Below are 20,045 nucleotides of genomic sequence, written 5' to 3'. Positions count from 1 at the left end.
GAATTGATGCCAATGATCCAACACATATCGGCATTCTCACCTGTGTTCAAAAAGAAAGAAGCAAAAATGCAACATCTTAAAGCTCAGCTAAATTCTCTTAAGTTGAGTCAGCAACAACACAAATAGGCGAGAATAGACCCCTTATTTTTGCCATCCACTTTGGTATTTAGCTCTCCCCAACCAATGTAAAAAAAAAAGGGGAGTCCCTAGGCCATAAGGCTCCTCGCTTCGCAAGGGTAAGGGGAGAGTTGTCACAGTGTACGCAATCTTACCCCTTCTTTTTTGTAGAGAGACTGTTTCCTTGGACTCAAACCCATGACTAACCGGTCACAAAGGATCAACCTTACCTTTGATCCAAGGGTAGCGACCTACATCAATGTACCAACCTATATCAATGCAAGCTTCCTTCATGGGTTGCGACTCTTTTCTTCATTTGAAAAAAGGCAACATACTCAGCAGCTAACCCAAACCCAAAGGGTTGAAACGACGACAACCTCCACAACATAGAAAAGGGACAAATAAAAGGTTGGTGAGCCAAGCATTCTAGACCAAGAGCCGCACATTGGAGTTTTGGAGAAAGAAAATTCAATTTCCATACTGCTAACAGAGATGGATGATCCTTCACAAAGTCATCCCAAAGAAGTATCAAAAGCAGAAAATCCACTTCCAACACTTCCCATCATGATAGAAGATGAACTATTTGAGTGCTCATCTAAAGAAGAAATACAACCCCCTAGAGCCACCATGATGACCCAACCATCTGCTCACAAATCAGAATATGACAATACCATTGACAATGAGGGAATAGATGACAACATTAATCTCTCTAAAAACACCTAATCTACCACCCCGATCCACAACTCAAATGGTTCATTTGTTAGCCTTTCATTCAAGAAAAATGAAGATATAAACCCAACAAAGGTTTGCCATAAGGGGATGCATCTAGAGTTCTTTGTTGGCCTTCCATTCAAGAAAAATGAAGATATAAACCCAACAAAGTCTAGCCATAAAGGGATGAATCCAGAAGACTACTTATTGGCCCAAAGTGAGTTATTCCAATTGCAAGCCCACTAAGTCACAATGGGCTTGTGACGCTTTCTATGTCAACATGAGGGCAAAGCAGACAAGAGGAAAGCTAAGACTTGTCATTAATTATCAGCCCCTTAACCACTTTCTTGCAGATGATAAATTTCCATTACCGAATTAGGCTTGTCTATTTTCACAACTATCTTAGTTCTCAAGACTAAACAAACCAGCCTTACTTAGCAAGTCTAACGTTTATTTTTGCTAAGATAGATTTAACCCCTTTCTACACTGTACAATCTCAATACCAAGAAATTAATGCATAATACCCAAGTCCTTGATTTGAAATTTCACTTGAACCCACTACTTAACATTTGCAATCCCATGATGGTTGCTGCCCATGATGATGATATCATCAAGTTAAACTACTAGTATTGCAACTTTCTCTGTTTTGCGGACAAAAACTTAGAAGTACCATACATTTCTTCGTTTCATGGAAAAAAATTGAATGATTATAGCACTGGATAAAGCCAAATATAGAAATAACAACACTAAATTTGTTAAACCAGGCTCAAGGAGACTGTTTAAGACCATAAATGACCGTATGCAACATGTATACATTACCATCCTCCCTTTGAGCAACATACCATAGAAGTTGCTCCATGTATACCTCCCCCTGCAAATCTTCGAACAAGAAGACATTCTTCATATCCAACTAATATAAGGGCCAATCAAAATTAATTGCCAATGAGTTAATACACAAACAAAATTTAATCGAGCAACAGGAGAAAGGTCTCAAAATAATCAATATCATACGTTTGGGTGTACTCCTTGGCAACCAACTGAGCTTTAAGCCATTTGATAGAGCCATTAGGAAGATATTTGATGGTCTAAACCCAATCCTAACCAAATCTTTACTAGGAGGAAGATCTACAAAGTCCCATGTCCCTTGAGTGGGCAAGGCATCCATTTCTACGTCCATTGCATGCTCCCACCTGGGGTTAGCAAGTGCTTCAACATGTGAGGAAGGGATAGAAACTGAGAAAATAGATAAGACAAAAGAATGCATAGGATTAGAAAGGTGAAAAACTAAAACTTAATGAGCAATAGGATAAGAAACTAAGGATTGTTGAGCACGTGTTTGAGTGCCTTCTCGGTGAGCAATGGGCAAATCCAAGTTACATTGGGATGATCTCCATAACTAGAGGTCGAAATAGTGATGGGTAAAGGAGGTGCCTGCATGGTGGTAGTGATGTCTCTGCTTGCTTTCCTTCGTTCATAAACCTTCAATTGTTTCTTTGGATCAATAATTAATGGATTTTGAAGAGGGGATAATATTTCTTGAGAGGAATAAGGGTAGGAACAAGAGGATCAACACAAGAGGAGGGGATCATAAATCGTTGATGGAATCAAAGTAGATTCATCCAAGGAGGATCGAAACTGGGAAAATAAGGTGTCCCCTCTAAAAAGGTGACATCAACACTAACTTATTTCCTAAGGTTGTGGGGATCATAACATCTATATCCTTTCTCATTTCTTGGGTACCCAAGAAAGACACATTTAATAGCACGAGGAGAGAACTTGTTTTGACTAGTATGTGGAACATGAACAAAACATATGCACCCAAAGATGCAAGGCATAACCAAGGACTTAAATTTCGGTCGAAATGTCAAAATTTCGACCGAAATTTTGAATTTCAAGGGGTCCCGGAAGGAAATTGAGAGACAGATTCGGTTTTGAAAAAAATTGACCGAAATTTCGAGGTTTCGGCAAATTTCGTTCGACATTTAGAAAATTTCGAACATTCCGGCTGTTCTTCTGAAATTTTCTGGAAATCATGTGGAAAAAAAAAAAAAAAAAATTCAAGGGAGGAATTTCAGCGTTGTTCTGAGTATTCTCATATTTTAAATTTTTTTTCCCACGTGATTGTGCACGTTGTGCAACCCGTGAGCGTATATAGTAAAAAAGCAAAAATTTCGCAGAGATACTCTGCAGATCCATCATTCAACCCAATAATTCCACCGCTACCACTATGCAATTTATTTGTATAAATTAACATCATGCAGCATTCGGATACATACCTCAAACTCTCAAAGCCTTCTTCTTCTTCCATCTTCAAACTTAAAAAAAAAAACCCTAGATTCCAAATTTTCTGCTACCTCCTGCCTCCACCTTCGAAGCTCGAACTCCGAAAAGCCCTAGCCTTTGGATCCCCTCCTGTTCTGATCCTTCGAGCCTCTGCCTCTAGCCTTCGGCTTCACCCTCCACCTCCATCGTTGTCGCACACTCACAGTCGCAGCCAGCGGCAAGAACTCCAGCCTGCCATCTTCCTTTTTGCTGAGGCTCTCGCAGAGCTGCGAGCAAGAAACCGAGAGAAGAGAGACGAGAGACGAGAGTCAACTGTCGCTCCTCCCTCCACGAGCAGCAGCCAGCTCCACGAAATAAAAGGGCTGAAAACTAAAGGCAATTTGTGGTTTATGTTTTAAATAAGATGTTTTAAGTTTTTTTATTTACTGAAAATCTCCCTTGCCCCCAATATATTTACGACAATGCCCTCCTCTCCCATTTACGGTATTTACCCCTTAATCAGTTAATGTTACTACTTTGCTAGTATAGTAAATAATAAGTTAGTATAGAAAATAATAAGTTAATAACTAATAAATTTAGTAACTAAATAAAATTAAAATATTTTACTATTATTGTCTTATTACAGTATAAATTAATAAATTATTTCATTTATTTAAATATATTCATTTTAAAAATTTATTACTTAATAATAATTTTGTAAAAATTATCATTAATTTTGTAATTTTAATTTAATAATTTGATATTTCTCTTAGTTATTAATTTATCTTTATTTAGCGTTTAAATATTTTTATTTTAAAATTGTAGAGTAACATCCAAATAATTTTTTTTTTTTACAAATTTAGAGTAATTTAACACATAATCATTATAGCCTAGTAATTAAATAAATTAAAGTACTTACTAGCTTAATATAATTTAAATTATTTCATTTATTTGACTAATTTAATTTCCATAATTTATTAGTAATTTTGTACATTATCATTAAATTTTTTAAATTTAATTTAATATTTTAATGTTTGTCTTATTTATTAATATTATATTGATAATAAAACATCTCAAATAATTTTCTTTTAAAAATGTTGACTAATTTAACACATAATTTTTGATTCATTGTTACCTTGTAGGAAAGTAAAATTATCTACAAAAATGTCTGAAGGAAGAAAACAAGATCTAGCATGGGAACATGGGTACCCGATGCCCAATGTAAAGAATGGATTTATTTGCAAATACTGCAGAATACAAATGAAGAGTGGTGGTGCAACAAGATTAAAAATGCACCTAGCAAATTATGACCTGCAGTATTGTATAAAATTCTACGACAAAGTACCTTCAGAAGTTAAGTAGGAAATGAGAATTGTTTTAGAAAGAAAAACAACAGCTAAGGCCAAAAAAATAGAAAGAATGGATCAAATAAAAAATGAATTGCGTGGGAACTTGATGCAACCACAACAAATTGATGAAGTTGATGATGTTGACGACATTGCATACCCGTCTGACATTTCTTCCTATGAAAGGTCTGCATATTGTCAAACATTCTATGCTTCAAAACAGATGGAATAGGAAAGAGACCAATCTTGTAGGTTTGCAGGTAGCCAACAAGGAGGCAGTTTAGGGGCTGGTAGTAGTGGAGGGCAACCTCCGATGAGGCGATCTCAAAGTGTGAGAGAGCTAGAAATAGAGCCATATATTTCAAAGCCTTCTCAATATTACAAGTCTGATGCAGCAAAACAAAAAAGTGAAAATTTTATTCAAAGGAGGTAAAATAAAAGAAGAAATGAATAGGTTGATTTCAAAGTTTTTTATATATGATAATGTTCCACCTAAGAAGGCAAAATCACCTCATTTTAAAAACATGGTATGGGGTTGCCAATCAGTTAGAACGGGAGTCGATCCACCGACACCCTATGAAATCAGAACAAAATACCTTGATTTAGAGGTAGAAGAAATGGAAGGCCACGTAGAAGAAGTGAAGAAAAAGTGGGCCACGTATGGCTGCACTGTTATGTGTGATGGATGGACAAGCCGTACAAAATTATCCATCATAAATTTCCTGGTTTACTCGAAAGGAAGCACAATTTTTCTAAAGTTGGTAGATGCTTCTGACAAAATAAAAGACCATGAATACATATATTCCCTATTAAAACATGTTGTGCAAGAGGTAGGAAAGCAACATGTTGTCCAAGTGGTGATCGATAATGGTAGTGCCTACAAGAAAGCGGGTCTAAAATTAATGAAAAAATTCAACTTGTATTGGACTCCTTGCGCCGCCCATTGTATTGATCTCATTTTTTAAGAGATCAGAAAAAGAGAGGCAATAAGCATAGTGATCTTGCATGGGAGACAGATCACTAATTTTATATATAATCATGGATGGTTGCTTGTTAAAATGAGGGAGCACTGTCAAAGGGATATTGTGCGTCCAGGGGCCACACGATTTGTTACAAACTACATTACACTTGATAGCCTACAAAAAAAAAAGAGTAGGTTTAAAATCTCTGTTCACATCTGATGAATGGGCTGAGCATGCTCTTAGTCAAACAAAAATGGGTAGAGAAATTGAAAGTACAGTTCTTAACCATCAATTTTGGGATAGAGTGGCAAAAGTTTGTAACATTTATGAGCCTATATATCGAGTATTGCATATAGTTGATAGTGAAGTGTGGCCAACATTAAGAGTTGTGTTTGAAGTAATAAGAGTGATGAAAGAGGCCATTGAAGTAGGTGCAAGAAGTGCAAGATGGGTTCTCAAAGTAATCAATGACCGGTGGGAAAGAACCCTTGAACATCCTCTTCATGTAGCAGGTATAAAATATTTATAAATTTCAAGAAATTTATATATCAAAATACTTATTACATATTTATATTTTACTTTATTTGATTGATAGCTTATTTCTTAAATTCAAAATGTCAATACAAAGAAGGTGTTGGGGAAGATCCTTATTTTCTTGATGTAGTTCACAAAGTTTTTAACACCCTTGAGCCACATTCCTCGGGTCTGGATCAAATTGGAAATGAGTTATATTTTTAAAATAAAATTTAAATAAAATAAGTCTTAATTCATGTTTAATTATTCAATAACAATTTTTTTTTTGATTATTCTATTTAGAGATGCTAAAAGAAGCTTTGGAGAAGCAGCTGCTAGGGTAACCATGACACCTGGTAAGTATATATATATAAATGTACAATACAAAGTTACAAACTTCAAGTACAATCTACTAAGTACTAACTTGTGTTCTTAAAACATCTTGCACAGCTGATTGGTGGATGATGTATGGATCAAGTGCTCTAATCTTAAGAAAGCTAGCATTGCGCATTTTGTCAGAAACCGCATCTTCATCAGCTTGTGAACGAAATTGGAGCACATTTGCACTCATTCACACAAAGCAAAGAAATAAACTAGCCTACACCAGACTTCAACAACTTGTTTTTTGTTATTACAACATGAAGCTTTGAATAAGAGATATGGAGGCCGAAATGGACAAAGTGGCCGAACAAGATCCCCTGGACCTTCTTGACATATCAGTTGAATTGGGTGATGAGGATGAGTATCCACTTTTTCAATGGATTAGGCCATCCCATCTTGATGAACAAGACGGAAGTGCCCATCCACAAGTGACCAAGCATGCGCAAGATGACTTTGGCATTGATGTTAATCAGGTAATGGTAGAAGAAGTAATATCTAGTAGTGATGATTCACAAATGAATCTTCGGTCTAGATATGGAACTTCATCCACTATGCCCTCTGGTGGTGATGATGATAAAGACGATGATGATGCTAGTGGTGACGGATCTAACCCCGGCGGTAGCAATGGGCAAGGTGGTGATGGTGGGGAATATGGAGGAAATGAAGGATGACAAGTTTATAGACCAGAAGTGGAATATACACGTCCTTCCCAACTAGAAGATGAGGGTCCACAAAGAGAAACACGTCTAGTTGATAGGCAGTACAGTCGTAGAAAGGGAAAAGGGAAGATGCATCACATAGAAGAGGATACCTTTTCCTTTAGTATGGAATCTATGAGTATAGGAACAGAGCATGACTCTAATAGTTATGGTGGTTATGAATTTACACAGAACAGCTCCTCACAATCTACATATGGCCAACCGTTTTCATATGCAAATGAGCAGGCACAACAATATGGAAATTGGCAACAACATGCCTATGGGTATGGACAACAAGCCAAGAATATGGGTATGAGTATGACCAGTATGCAAATGCAAAAAAATCTTATGGACATACACAACAAGTAGAACTTGCAAGAAGAAATCCTAGTACACGAAGATCTTCTGGCCAAGTAGAAACTGCCATGAACTAGATGACTACGGAGGAGTATGAACAACACATGTACACCTATACTCAATATTTTGGAAATTATATGACATGGAGTGATTATTGTAAACAATATATGTCATCTCGAAATCCTAATGATAGGGATAGGAGAGATGACTTTGAACCACCAAGAAAGTCCATGTGGTATTAAATCATTAAATGTATAATTTTTATTGAAAATGTAGTTGTTTAAATGATAATTTGTTGCCTTAAATCTTAAAGGAATAGCTTCAAAACTTTATAATGATTTGAATGTTCTTCAGTTCATAGTTTGTTTCACGATATGCAGTTTAATATCATACACACTAAAAACTTGTCATATATGCATTTTTTTAATGTATTTTGATACCATATTAAGCATAATCATCTATTCTAATATTTCCTAAAATTTTATTGTAAATTTCCATCATTTACTATAAATTTTCGTAATTTCTTTAAATCGAAATCGAAATTGAAATTTCCATCGAAATCTCCGTAAATTGAGACCATCGAAATCGAAATTTAAGTCCTTGGGCATAACAGAGAATATGGATGTTTTTGGGTACACAATGGAGAAAAGGAATTTGTCCCCCTAGAACACTTAAGGGCATCTTACTGAGCAAAAAATAGGCTTTAACTTGTAAGTAGAGCATCAATCCAAAATTTTTTAGGGACATGTATTTGAAGGAGTAGAGGTTGTGCTATGTCAAGTAAATGTTTTTTTTTTTTTTTGTTTAGCTACTCTATTTTGCTGAGGGGTATGTATACATGATGTTTGATGAATAATCCCTTTGACCAAGTAAAAAGACTAAAGCTCATTTTGAACAATTCAAGCGCATTATCAAATTGAAAAATTTAAATATTGATGCCAAATTGAGTTTCTATTTCTTGGTTTGAGTAAAATACATTAAAAAATTCAGCCCTATCTTGTATCAAATGGATCTAGGTTATATGTGAAAAATCATACACAAAGGGCACAAACTATTGATGACCAGTCAAATTCTTGACTCTACACGAAACCATATATCTGAATAAGTAAGAGAAAACAATGATTACTAAAAGACTTGACTCTAGACAGAGAAGGTTTCCTAATGTGCTTTCCTACCTAACACGTAGAACACTCAAAATGAGAAAAGAATTTCAACATAAGAAAAACTTCTTGTAGTTTGCGAAGGGATGGATGACCCAAATGAGCATTCCAATAATCAAGAGAAACACCATGAGTAGAAATTGAGGAAGCCGTATGACAAATTTTGGACCCACTATGACACCATCGAAATAGTACAGGCCATCCTTCTCAAGCCCTCCACTAATCCTCTTCTTTGCCCAGAGATCCTAAATAACAACAAATGAGAAGGAAAGAAGGTCACAAAATAGTTATGAGAATTAGTTAATTAAGTAACTAATAGCAGGTTCAAGGGAAATTTAGGCACATATAACAAAGACAAAAGAGGAATAGAAGGAATTGAGAAAATATTGCTAAAACCAGAAACTGGTGTAATTGAATCATTAACAATAGTAACCTTAGGATGTGAAGTAGTCGGGTTCAAGGGCTTAAGCAAATTAGGACTACCTATCATATGAGGGGAGGCACCAGAATCTATAACCCAAGGTGAGGAGGATGAATAGGTGAGAAGGCCTTGTTGTACCTGAATGGGCCACAATAGCACTAGATGTAAAATACTGAGTTTGGAGTTGTTGAACCATGCAAAAAAGATCGTTAAATTCCTCTTAGGACATGGTGGATGTTGTACTCAAGTGGAGTGGCTAGGTGCATTTGAAGTGTCAACAGTAGAATCGCCCTTTGCAAGAGACTTATTGGCCTAAGCTGTTTTCCCAAGGAGATCTCAACAGCGATCAATGGTGTGATGTTCCTTGCCACAATGTGTGCAAATGCGAGAATTACAATGACGAGGAGCCCCAATGAACTCCTTGTCGTATTACATAATTGCTGCCATGACCACCATCCAAACCTTGTCCTCGTCCTCCGAAACTTCTCCTACTACAGTTAGTGGTAGTATCCATGGCTGACTTATCGTGGGAAGGAACTTGAGAAGTCAGGCAGCACACACCAACACAAACAACAGTTTCAGGACTTCAAAAGCCCAGAACTTACAACACTTCACACACTCGAAAGTTCAGAACTTCGGTTGGCATCTATGACTGTGGAACTGAGCTTACAATATCCTAGAAGAAATTACTTAACCACCAAGAACAGAGCAGACCACAGCAAATTACTGCAGGCATTTAATGAACAACCTGGCTGCAGCTCCAGGCATTACGGCTGGCAGCAACTGGAAACGAATGCAGAGAAGAGCAGGAAATGAATATTTGAACATCATCCAAAACCAATCAGCAATTGGAACAAGATTGCAAGCAATTAATCACAAAAACACGCCATCAAAACAGCATCATCAGCAAACCACAAACGGAGTGACAGAGGAAACAGCAGCCACAGCATACTGGAAACAGAGTATAACTGACTTCATATCAGCAAATCACGATCAAAACACACAACCTAACTCAGAATGTGGGTGTCTTAAAACGACTCTATAACCAACTGGGAAATCATATTTGAGGACTGATTTGGGGAGTATAAGGAGAAAAAACGAAAAACAGATTATGAAAACCAATTCAGATAAATCAGATTTGAAGGAGATCAATGCTCTGATATCATGTTGTAAAGTTAGAGATGGAGGAGAGAAGAAGACAATGAGAGAAGAGAAGAGGTGAAGAAGAGAAAAAGAGGGGAAAAAATTGAGCGGCAGTTTCCTGGAGTCTACGTACAGCTCCTGGTCTGCCCTCTTATATATTATTAGTAGTAATAAAATACTGATAGCATATTCTCTTCTAACACCTTATATTAATTGTAATATGGAAGAATAAAAAATGTTCTAGTTAATTGAATGGCTTTTGGGGCATACATCTAACATTTATATCCATGTCTTTGTCATTGACTTGGTAGTCAAAATAAGATTTTTTTTTTTATGAGAACATTATTCTTGAGATTTTCTCCCATCTTATTCTAGTTCCTTGAAAGGAAAAAAATATATATATTTGGTTTAAGATTTTTATTACTGCTGCAAAATAGTTTGGTGGAGCATATCATATTTGTTGAATGTTGCATTTTTTGACACATGCAACATAGGTTTATTTATTTATTTTTTCCTCATGGATTTTGACATCATTGGAATTACTTCTTTATGGGTGCTTGGTACACCTTTTAGATGCTGAGTATGCAATTGATTATTGTTGCCTATTTGATTCAGCTAGCCGTGGATCTTTGAAATTTGAGAAGATGTCTTCCAAAAAGTTGCAAGGAAGTGCAGAGAAATCTTTGTCCCCTGAAGAGCAACAGGTCAAGGTATATTTGTATATGATGGTAGTAAGTGTTATTATCTTCTGTTTACTAAAAACTTGCTCTGTAGGCTTGATTGAATATCAAATCAAGATGATGGGAAGAAGTCATGTCATGTCCCTTTATTCTACTTATGGGTTGACTTGGTCCTTTTAAATGAAGTAAATGTTGAACAGTGGGCCACATTGCAAAAATGTAGCCATCTTATTTGTGGGCCTTTCCCTGGTTTTAGTACAGTCTTCCTTGTGTTTGGTAATACAAAGCTTGTAAGATTGTTTCATTTCTTTGTTGGGTCCTACATTGGTTGTCTTCACTGTTACATGTAATGGAAATGATAGAACTGAAGTTCATTATATTATCAATGAAGATAAAATACTAGTAAACTTTAGAAGGAAAACAAAACTTTTAGATGGGCTCAAACCAAGGGTTGCAAAATATAGAATGTCTGGAACAAATTCTGTTCAATAGAATGCCTTGTCCATGCATAGGCTTGGAATGCTCTCCATATGGATACAATATTCCTAGGAAGCTGTGATACTAGTGTGAAGATCAATACCTTAAATGTACCTTATGTGGATTCCTTAGAGGAATGGAAAATTGAATGTGTAGAATTAGGAACTAATCTTTGTTTCAATGATGCTATATAAAAATTGTGCATAGCTTGAGACTAAAGCATGGCTTCAAAATTTTGTTTTGCAGTTGAGTTGTGGTTAGACATAATGGAAAAAGTTTGAATTAGATGTAAATACTATAAAATTGGGCAAAGGACACTAATGCCCCTTGAAGTTTGGCAAAAAGACGCAAACCTCCCATAAGGATTCAAAAATACCACAGGCCTCTGTAAGGTTTTGCAAAAAGACACAGACCTCCTTGAGGTTTCAAAAATTCCATGACCTCCCTTGACATTTAATTTTTGGGACACTTGTATCTCTCCCCAAGCTTGTATTTTTGACAAATATAAGGGTAGGTCCGTGCTTTTTGCCAATCCTTGGGAAAGGTCCGTGGTATTTTTGAAATCTCATTGCAAGTCTGCGTTTTTTTTTTTGTCAAACCTTATGGGAGGTATGTGCAAATTTTGAACAACAGGGAAGGTCAATGTCGTTCGCTAATACAATTTTATGCGAAGAATTTTAACTTGTGGAGATACCTTGAACATTGATGAACTTATTCAAATGTTCAACAAAGCTCAAATTTTAGGAAGTGTGTAGAATTTAATATTTCCATTTGCCACATTTAATGTTGGCAAACAATGTAAAATTGAATAGTTAAGCTTTGATGCACATTGAAATTCAAGTGAACCTAGAATCTCAAGACATGTTATGCAAGAAGTTTTGGGTTACATCTTAGAACTCCTAAGCCTTGCATATGCCTCTTGAACATGAACTTCACTTAGTTTCAACAAGTTCTTGAATGAAGAAACCACTAACTTCCAAGGACAAGAATTGTATCCATGTAAATGTATCCTAGGACTTCTAAGTATTTTTGTTCATAGGCATCATATGACTTGTTTGTTATATTTTTTTGTTGTTTAATTATGAGGTTAAGAGTTGCCTTGCAAAAGAAAGTTGTGCAATGGTTACGTAAGTTAAGAGAATAGTGCGAAAAAGATGCAAAAGCATAATATAATAGGTGAAATAAAGAAAGACAAAGAAGAATAGGCTTATCATAACATGCGGTTTCAGAGATGTGACTCTTGACAATGGCAAGAAAAGTGGGTGAAAATGGGGTTTTCTATCTCTTTAAATTCAATGGAGTCACCACTAACCTTTCATTTAACCTTGGAGTGGTTAAGTCACCTAATTAACAACAAATTTATGAAACCCTAAGTTACTCCTAGGTCATAAAACTAGTAGGTTCTGCATAGCCAAGCTGAGTTCGAGAGTACGATTATGTGAGGGAAAAGTATTAGCATCACCCTACACACCAATTTTTCAAATAGTAACTAATTAACCTTAGATTTCATTAAATTTAACTAGCAATGATCTTTACTTAATTACTCCTTGATCCTCCTATAGTTTAAACATTGAATACCTTTCTTAAATATTGGGGCCCTTTCATCCCTCACTGTAGTTTGATGAGATATGCAAATATTTTTTCACCTCATGAAACCCTAGGAGAGAGCCACACTCTTTAGGTGTTTATTGTTGGATTAATTCAAAGATTTATTTGTTGTGCATGGGAAATATATTTAACAAGAGGACGATCACATTCAAACACAAGATATCAAATATTAAATCGAAACTTTCCTTTGAAAAACATTCTCATGGATTGTCCTTGTAATTTCGAGTGAATGCTGTAGAAAGTGAAAACCCTTTTTAGGTCATTTGTCATTGTTGCTAGTGCAGCACACGCCAATGACATATTTTGGGCAAGATTGGTCAATCAAATGAATCGAAGAAATTAAAGCAATCTACTATCAAAATGGAAATAAACATGCAGTCCAATCTGTACAATAACCCTAGATACATCCTAGGTGGTAAAGCTTGATATATATTGTTGGTTCACAACCTAACAGCTGAAGCTTTTAGGTGAAGTGGTGATCTAATAAGGTATCAGAGCTGTTTACTGGTCTAGGGTTCTAGTCTTGTTGCCCGCATTCATTGTGTGTTATTTAAAGATTATTGCATTCCTTGTAATGGTTGTTATCTATCGCTTGATTTTCTCTCCATATACTGTTGGGCTGCATGTGTAGGGGAGTTTTAAAGCTTGATATACATTGTTGGCACACAACGTAACACCTCAAGCTTTTAGGTGAAGTGGTCATCTAACACTAGGCAAGAAACATATTAACATATATGGCCTTCTAAAATTTTGAAACTTTGCAACTAAGGTACATTTAATTTTTATTTCGAATTTGTGAATTTTTATTGATTTTTCAATTATTTTTAAAATGAAAATAAGTAGCTAAGACGTATGAGAAGGTAAGTTAACCTATTTTAGAAAGATTTTTTTTTATTTTTAGAATTTTTTTTAATAATTTAAATAGAAAATTAGTAGTAATAATAATTAAAACATAAGAATTAACTAATAAAACCCGTAAAAATTTTCTGTCAGTGTTTTGCAGATTTTTTAATTCGTATATCAAATAATTTAAAGAAAATGAATATTGAAATAAATAAACTTAAGAACTTTGGCTAGGGCCATTCTAGTCATCATAGTTGCCATCAAGGGCAGCTGAGTTGCTGGTGAACCTCCATAGAAGCTTGCCTAAACCTTGCTCTCTCTCTCTCTCTCTCTCTCTCTCTCTTCTTCTTGTTCCTTTTTGTTTCTTCTTTAGTGGCAATGCAGGAAGTCTGACAGCCCAGCTGAAGTTCTTTTCATTTCTTCTTTAGTTGCAATGTAGGAGGTCTGACAGCCCAGCTGAAGAAGAATGATGAAGCTCAATGCATGGATTGAATGATGGGGCTAAGACACGCTGTGTTATTGAGGCAAATAGGGTCATGCATGGAGACTTGATGATAATGAGAATTAACATACATTGTTAATGGTTATTTTGGTCATTAGCATTATTAGTGTGTGCAAGAGTATTATGTTAGTGAGAGTTCGTGAGGGTATTATGATCATTGGCATGTGCTCAACATATATTATAAATAGAGGGAGAGACCTATCATTGAGAAAAGGTCTTCCATTTTTCTCATTATTCAACATGGTATTGGAGCAATCCAGCCTAAACCCTAATTGCATATCTGCCACCAAACCAAACCCTAAACAGCTCATATCCCACGCAGACCTGCTGCTGTAGAAGGATCATCAGTATCACTAAAGACAGGAAGCAGGTTCAGGAGTTGCTGGAAAACACTACAGTTTCCAGAAAAATCCCAAATGCTGCTGTTCTCTTCAAAACCTCAAGAAATACTTAAGATTTTGCAAAACCAACCACATAACAAGCCACAGAACTTGCCAATCTGCTAGCCCACAAAGTTCCACAGCCAGAGAATATCCTACGTGCCTCTATGTGCCTGACGAAAGCTGGCAGCTCTGACTCCACGTGCTGGTGTGAGTGTTTTGAGCAGGCCTTTTGCTCAGATTTCCTCTTATCAAGTTGTTTGCCATGCTTTTTGTCCAAAGATCACCTTTTTAGTTGGTGATGTGCTGCATTCCAGATTGTTTGGTATGTCTGAAGCTGTTTGTCAATGTGAGTTCATTGGGGCCTGAAACAGTGGTATTTCCCTGTGTTTGCGATTCATTTTTATCTTTTTCATCATGTGCTTGTGGTTTGCTCCAGTTGTTGAAGGTTGTCAATTGGGATGGAGTCCATGAATTCCAAAAGGATGTTGTTTTCTGTGTATGTCTAATTGGCTGCTGTATCGAGGTTGTTTGTGTGTTGGGATGGAGTCCCCAAATCCCAAAGGTATGTTTTCCCCATCAGCCACCTGTTCGAGTAAACTGCGTATTGTAACTGTCTCTAAGCAAGAATATTCAAGGTTTTTGCAGCATCAGGCATTCCAATAAGCATCTCATCATATTGCATCTTTTGCTAAAAAATGTAATCCTATAGTCTGTATGTCATTTGGGATCTCCCCCACTAGTCCTTGGGTTATTGACCACTAGTGACCACATGATACGTGTAACAAACTTCTTTGCTGCTCCCCCAGTATTTTAAGATTTTTCCTCCATTTGCCCTTGCTGATGGGTCCACTACTACAGTTGAAGGGATAGGAACATTAAATCATACACCATTTCTCTTTCTGCATGTACATTCCTAAAACCCCTTTCAATCTCATGTTTGTTAGTAAGATTACGTAGTCACTAAACTGTTTTGTAAACTTCATTCCCAATTTTGTGGTTATTTAGGATCTGAAGACAAGGAAGACAATTGGCACAGGACGTGAGGCTTGTGGACTTTACTATTTTGAGTCACTCTGTACTCCCATTGCTTGCACAACCACTAGTAAACCATTTCAAATCCATTGTCACCTTGGTCATTTATCCTTAGAAAAGTTGAAATAGCTGGCTCCTACCTCAAGTTCCATGTCTAATCATTAGTGTGAGTCTTGTCAATTGGGAAAACATCATTGTGTTCCCTTTGCTTCCCTAGTCAATGGACGGTTAGTCCTTTAATGCTAATCCATTCGATGTTTTGGGGGTCCTAGTCGTGTCACGTCAAAATTGGGGGTTCGATACTTTGGTACATTTGTATTGACTACTCCAAGATGACTTGGTTTTATTTAATGAAACATCAGTTTGAGCTGTTTAAAATCTTTTGTGCCTTATGTTCTCAAATAAGGACTTAGTTTGATATGCCAGTCAGGATGCTTTATTGTGACAATGCTAAGGAGTACTTAAGTACCTAATTCACTATCTATATGACTAATTCTAGTATGATCCATCATTCATTTTATGCCACTCTCCATAACAAAATGGTGTTTCAGAGTAGAAAAACAAACATATTCTCCAAGTCACTTGTATCCTATTGTATCAAATGGATGTCCCCAAAGTTTTTTGCAGTGCTGTCATGCTCATTGTTTGCTTTTTAATAAATAAAATGCCATCATTTTTCTTTGTGGTAAAATCCCATATTCAATTATTATTATCTTCTCGAAGGCTCCTTTGTTCCCATTTCCTCATATATTCAATGTTGTGTCCTTTGTCCATCAACTATGTCTAGGGATGGACAAGTTGAATCCTCGTGATATCAAATGTATTTTTTTGGGCTATTCATGTGTTTAGAAGGGATATCATTGTTATAGCCCTACTTTTCATCTATTCTTTGTCTCTACTAATGTCACATTTTCTTATTCTAAACCATACTATTATGAGTCCTTGAGTTCTGTTGACCTTGATGAGTCCCTTCCTTTACATAGCCTTCTAAATCCTAAACTATTATCTATGTACTATCCTCCTACATCTTCATCCAGTTTGAGTCCTTATCGCTTGGATCATTCCTGTTGAGTAATTGGGTAAAATGGAACACCTAAACTCAATGATAGGTCTCTCCCTCTATTTATTATATATGTCAAGTACAATATGAATGACCATAATACCCTTACTAACTCACACTTATTCCTAACAAAACTCTTAACACATAATAATAAGCTAAATGAATTAATAACCATTAACACTCCTCCTCAAGCTGGTGCAAATATATCGTATCCTTCTATCTTGTTACAAATGAATTTCACACGAGCACCTCCCAAGGCTTCAGTGAACAAATCAGCAAGCTGAAACTCAGAATTCAAATGAGTGGTTGTAATGAGCTTTTGTACAAGGTTCTCCCAAATAAAGTGGTAATCAATTGCAATGTGCTTTGTCCGCTCATGGAAGACTGGGTTGGAGGCAATATGAATTGTAGCTCGATTATCACACATCAACTCCATAGACTGAGAATGTGGAAAATGTAGTTCTTCAAACATGTTTTTTAACCAAACAAGTTCGCTTGTAGTGTGCGCCATAGCCCTATACTCTAACCCAGCACTTGACCTAGCCACCACAGTTTGTTTCTTATTTTTTCAAGACACCAAATTACCACCAGCAAAGATTCAATACTCGGTTGTGGATCTTTGGTTGGAAGGTGACTCGACCCAATTTGCATCCGTTTATCCTTGAATATGAGTGTGACCTTGATCTTGATATAAGAGACCTCTCCCTGGAGTACTTTTGAGATATCTCAAAGTGTGAATTATTGCATCCTAGTGACATGTTCTCGGGGAATCGAGAAACGGACTCACAACACTTGTTGCGATTGATATATATAATCGATTAACTGTGAGATAATTCAACTTTCCAACTAGTCTCCGGTACTGACTTGGGTTCGACAACAAATCACCCATATCTGGCACTATCTTACTATTGGGATCCATGGGTGTATCAACAAGTTTGGATCCCAACAGCCCCATCTCATCTAAAAGATCAAGAACGTACTTCCTTTGTGACAAGACAGTTCCCGTATGAGATTGCGATACTTCTATACCCAGAAGTGCTTCAATGGTCCCAAGTCCTTCATTTGAAACTTACTTTGTCGAAAAAGATTTAGGTTCTGGATGCCTCGATCATCATCACTAGTGATCACAGTGTCATCCACATGCACAATAAGAAAAATCCCGCCAGATGGAGTATGACGATAAAATATAGAGTGATCTACTGCACACCAATGGAGGCCAAACTCAAGTACTATAGCACTAAAACAGCCAAACCATGCTCTTGGAGATTGTTTTAATCCATACAATGATTTCTTAAGCCAACATATTGAGCCTAACTTCTCCTAAGCAACAAACCTAGGTGGTTGCTCCATATATACCTCTTCATGAAGATCACCATGTAGGAAATCATTCTTCACATCTAACTGATGTAGAGGCCAATTACAAGGGGTGGCTAAAGAAATGAACAAACGTACTGAGGCAAGTTTAGGGACCGGAGAGAATGTGTCTAAATAATCCAAACCATAAACCTGAGCATACCATTTAGCAACAAGGCAGGCCTTCAAAGGAGCCATAGAACCATCAGGATTGACTTTCACATAGTACACCCAGCAACAACCAACCACAGATTTATCAGGAGGAAGAGGTACTAAATCCCAAGTATCATTATCATGTAGTGCATGCATCTCTTCAACCCTTGTCTTCCTCCACCTAGAATGGGATAAGGCTGCATAATATATTTTGGAAAAGCAACAGAAGATAGAGTACTAACAAGACAATAGTAAGAGGGTCACAAGAAATCATAACAAACAAAATTAGAGATTGGATGTTGGGTACAAGTGCGTTTACCTTTTCGAACAGCTTTAGGAGGATCAACGTCATGGGAAATAAGATTGTCCAACGAGGGAACTAGAAGCATAGTAGTAGAATCTGGAGGAGGCACTTCCCCCTTAAGTCGCCGTGTGTATACCTGCAAATTTGGTTGATCCAAGTGACGAGAAGGACTCAAATTGGATGAAGATGTTGGAGGATTAGGCATAGGTAATAGGTTTGAATTTGGAAGGCAAGGCAAAGGAAGGGACTCATCGAGGTAATTAGAACTGAAGGGATCAGATTAGTGTGGTGTAGACTCAAAAAAGGTGACATCAACAGAGACAAAGAATCGACGCAAAGTAGGACTATAGTGTTGATATCCTTTTTGAGTATTTAAGAATAGCCCTGAAAAATACATTTGCTAGCATGAGGATCCAGCTTATCCATTCTTGGAGTTAACTGATGGACAATGGACACCCAATTGAATATACGAGGAAGAAAGGAGAACAAAGGAGCCTTAGGGAAGATAACTAAATATGGGATTTTACCACCAAGGACAGAGGATGACATTTTATTGATGAGGGAGTAAGTTGTGAGCACAGTATCACTTCAAAAAGCTTTGGTGACATTCATTTGATACATTAGGGTACAAGTGACTTTAAAATATGTCTATTTTCCCACTTTGCAAACCCCTTTTGTTGTGGAGTGTAGGCACAATAGGACTGATGGATCATACCAAAGTTAGTTGTGTAAGTACTGAATTGGGTATTGAAGTAGTCCTTAGCATTATCACTATGAAGTATCCTGAATGGCATGTCAAATTTAATCTTTATTTGGGAACATAAGGTACAGAAGATATCAAACAACCTGGAACAATCTTTCATTAATTATAACCAAGTCATCCTAGAGTAGTCATCAACAAATGTAACAAAGTTTTGAAACCCTAACTTTTATATGACACAACCAAGAACCCAAACATCAGAATAGACTAGCATGAAAGGATTAACCACCCGTTTGTTGACCCAGGAAGCAAAGGGAACACGATGATGTTTGCCTAGTTGACAATGCTCACACTCAAGATTAGACACAAAACTCAATGTAGGAACTAGCTATTTCAACTTGTCCAAGGACGGATGACCAAGGCGACAATGGATTTGAAGTGGTCCAGCTGCAATTGTGCAGGAAATGGGTGCAGAAGGCGACTCAAAGAAGTAAAGTCCATAAGCCTCGCATCTTGTGCCAATTGTCTTTCTCGTCTTCAAATTTTGAATAGCCATAGAATCAAGAAAGAACGTGATAGAACAATTTAGTGGCTTTGTAAGCTTACAAGGTGACATGAGATTGAAAGGAGACTTAAGAATGTATAAAGCAGGAGAAAGAGAGATGAAAGGAGTAAGATTTACTGTTCCTACCCCCTTAACAGCAATAGTGGACACATTAGCAAGGGTAACTTGAGGTAGATTTCTAGGATACAAGAGGTTAGAAAAGAAGTTGGTTGCACCAATAATATGATCAGTGGCAGCGGAATCAATAACCCAAGGACTATTATGAAGGATACCAGATGACATACTAAAAGTAGGATTACCTTTCTAGGCAAAAG

General features: G+C 36.7%; 1 protein-coding gene across 3 annotated transcripts in view; it reads left to right on the top strand.

Moving 5' to 3' along the window:
• Positions 1-20,045, top strand: part of LOC131144080 (uncharacterized) — a 50,399-nt gene that overhangs the window by 13,761 nt on the left and 16,593 nt on the right. For 2 of the 3 annotated variants that reach the window (XM_058092459.1, XM_058092460.1), the window contains exon 2: positions 10,687-10,781. In XM_058092459.1, coding sequence (XP_057948442.1) covers positions 10,687-10,781 — 95 coding nt within the window. Of the gene's footprint in view, positions 1-6,214; positions 6,268-10,686; positions 10,782-20,045 lie in introns of all 3 variants that reach the window. The other variant, XM_058092457.1, reaches the window with a different exon arrangement.

Source organism: Malania oleifera, chromosome 12 (assembly GCF_029873635.1).
Source record: "Malania oleifera isolate guangnan ecotype guangnan chromosome 12, ASM2987363v1, whole genome shotgun sequence".
Taxonomy (NCBI): domain Eukaryota; kingdom Viridiplantae; phylum Streptophyta; class Magnoliopsida; order Santalales; family Ximeniaceae; genus Malania; species Malania oleifera.
Note: the sequence above shows the minus strand (reverse complement) of the source record. Positions and strands in the feature narration are given on the sequence as shown.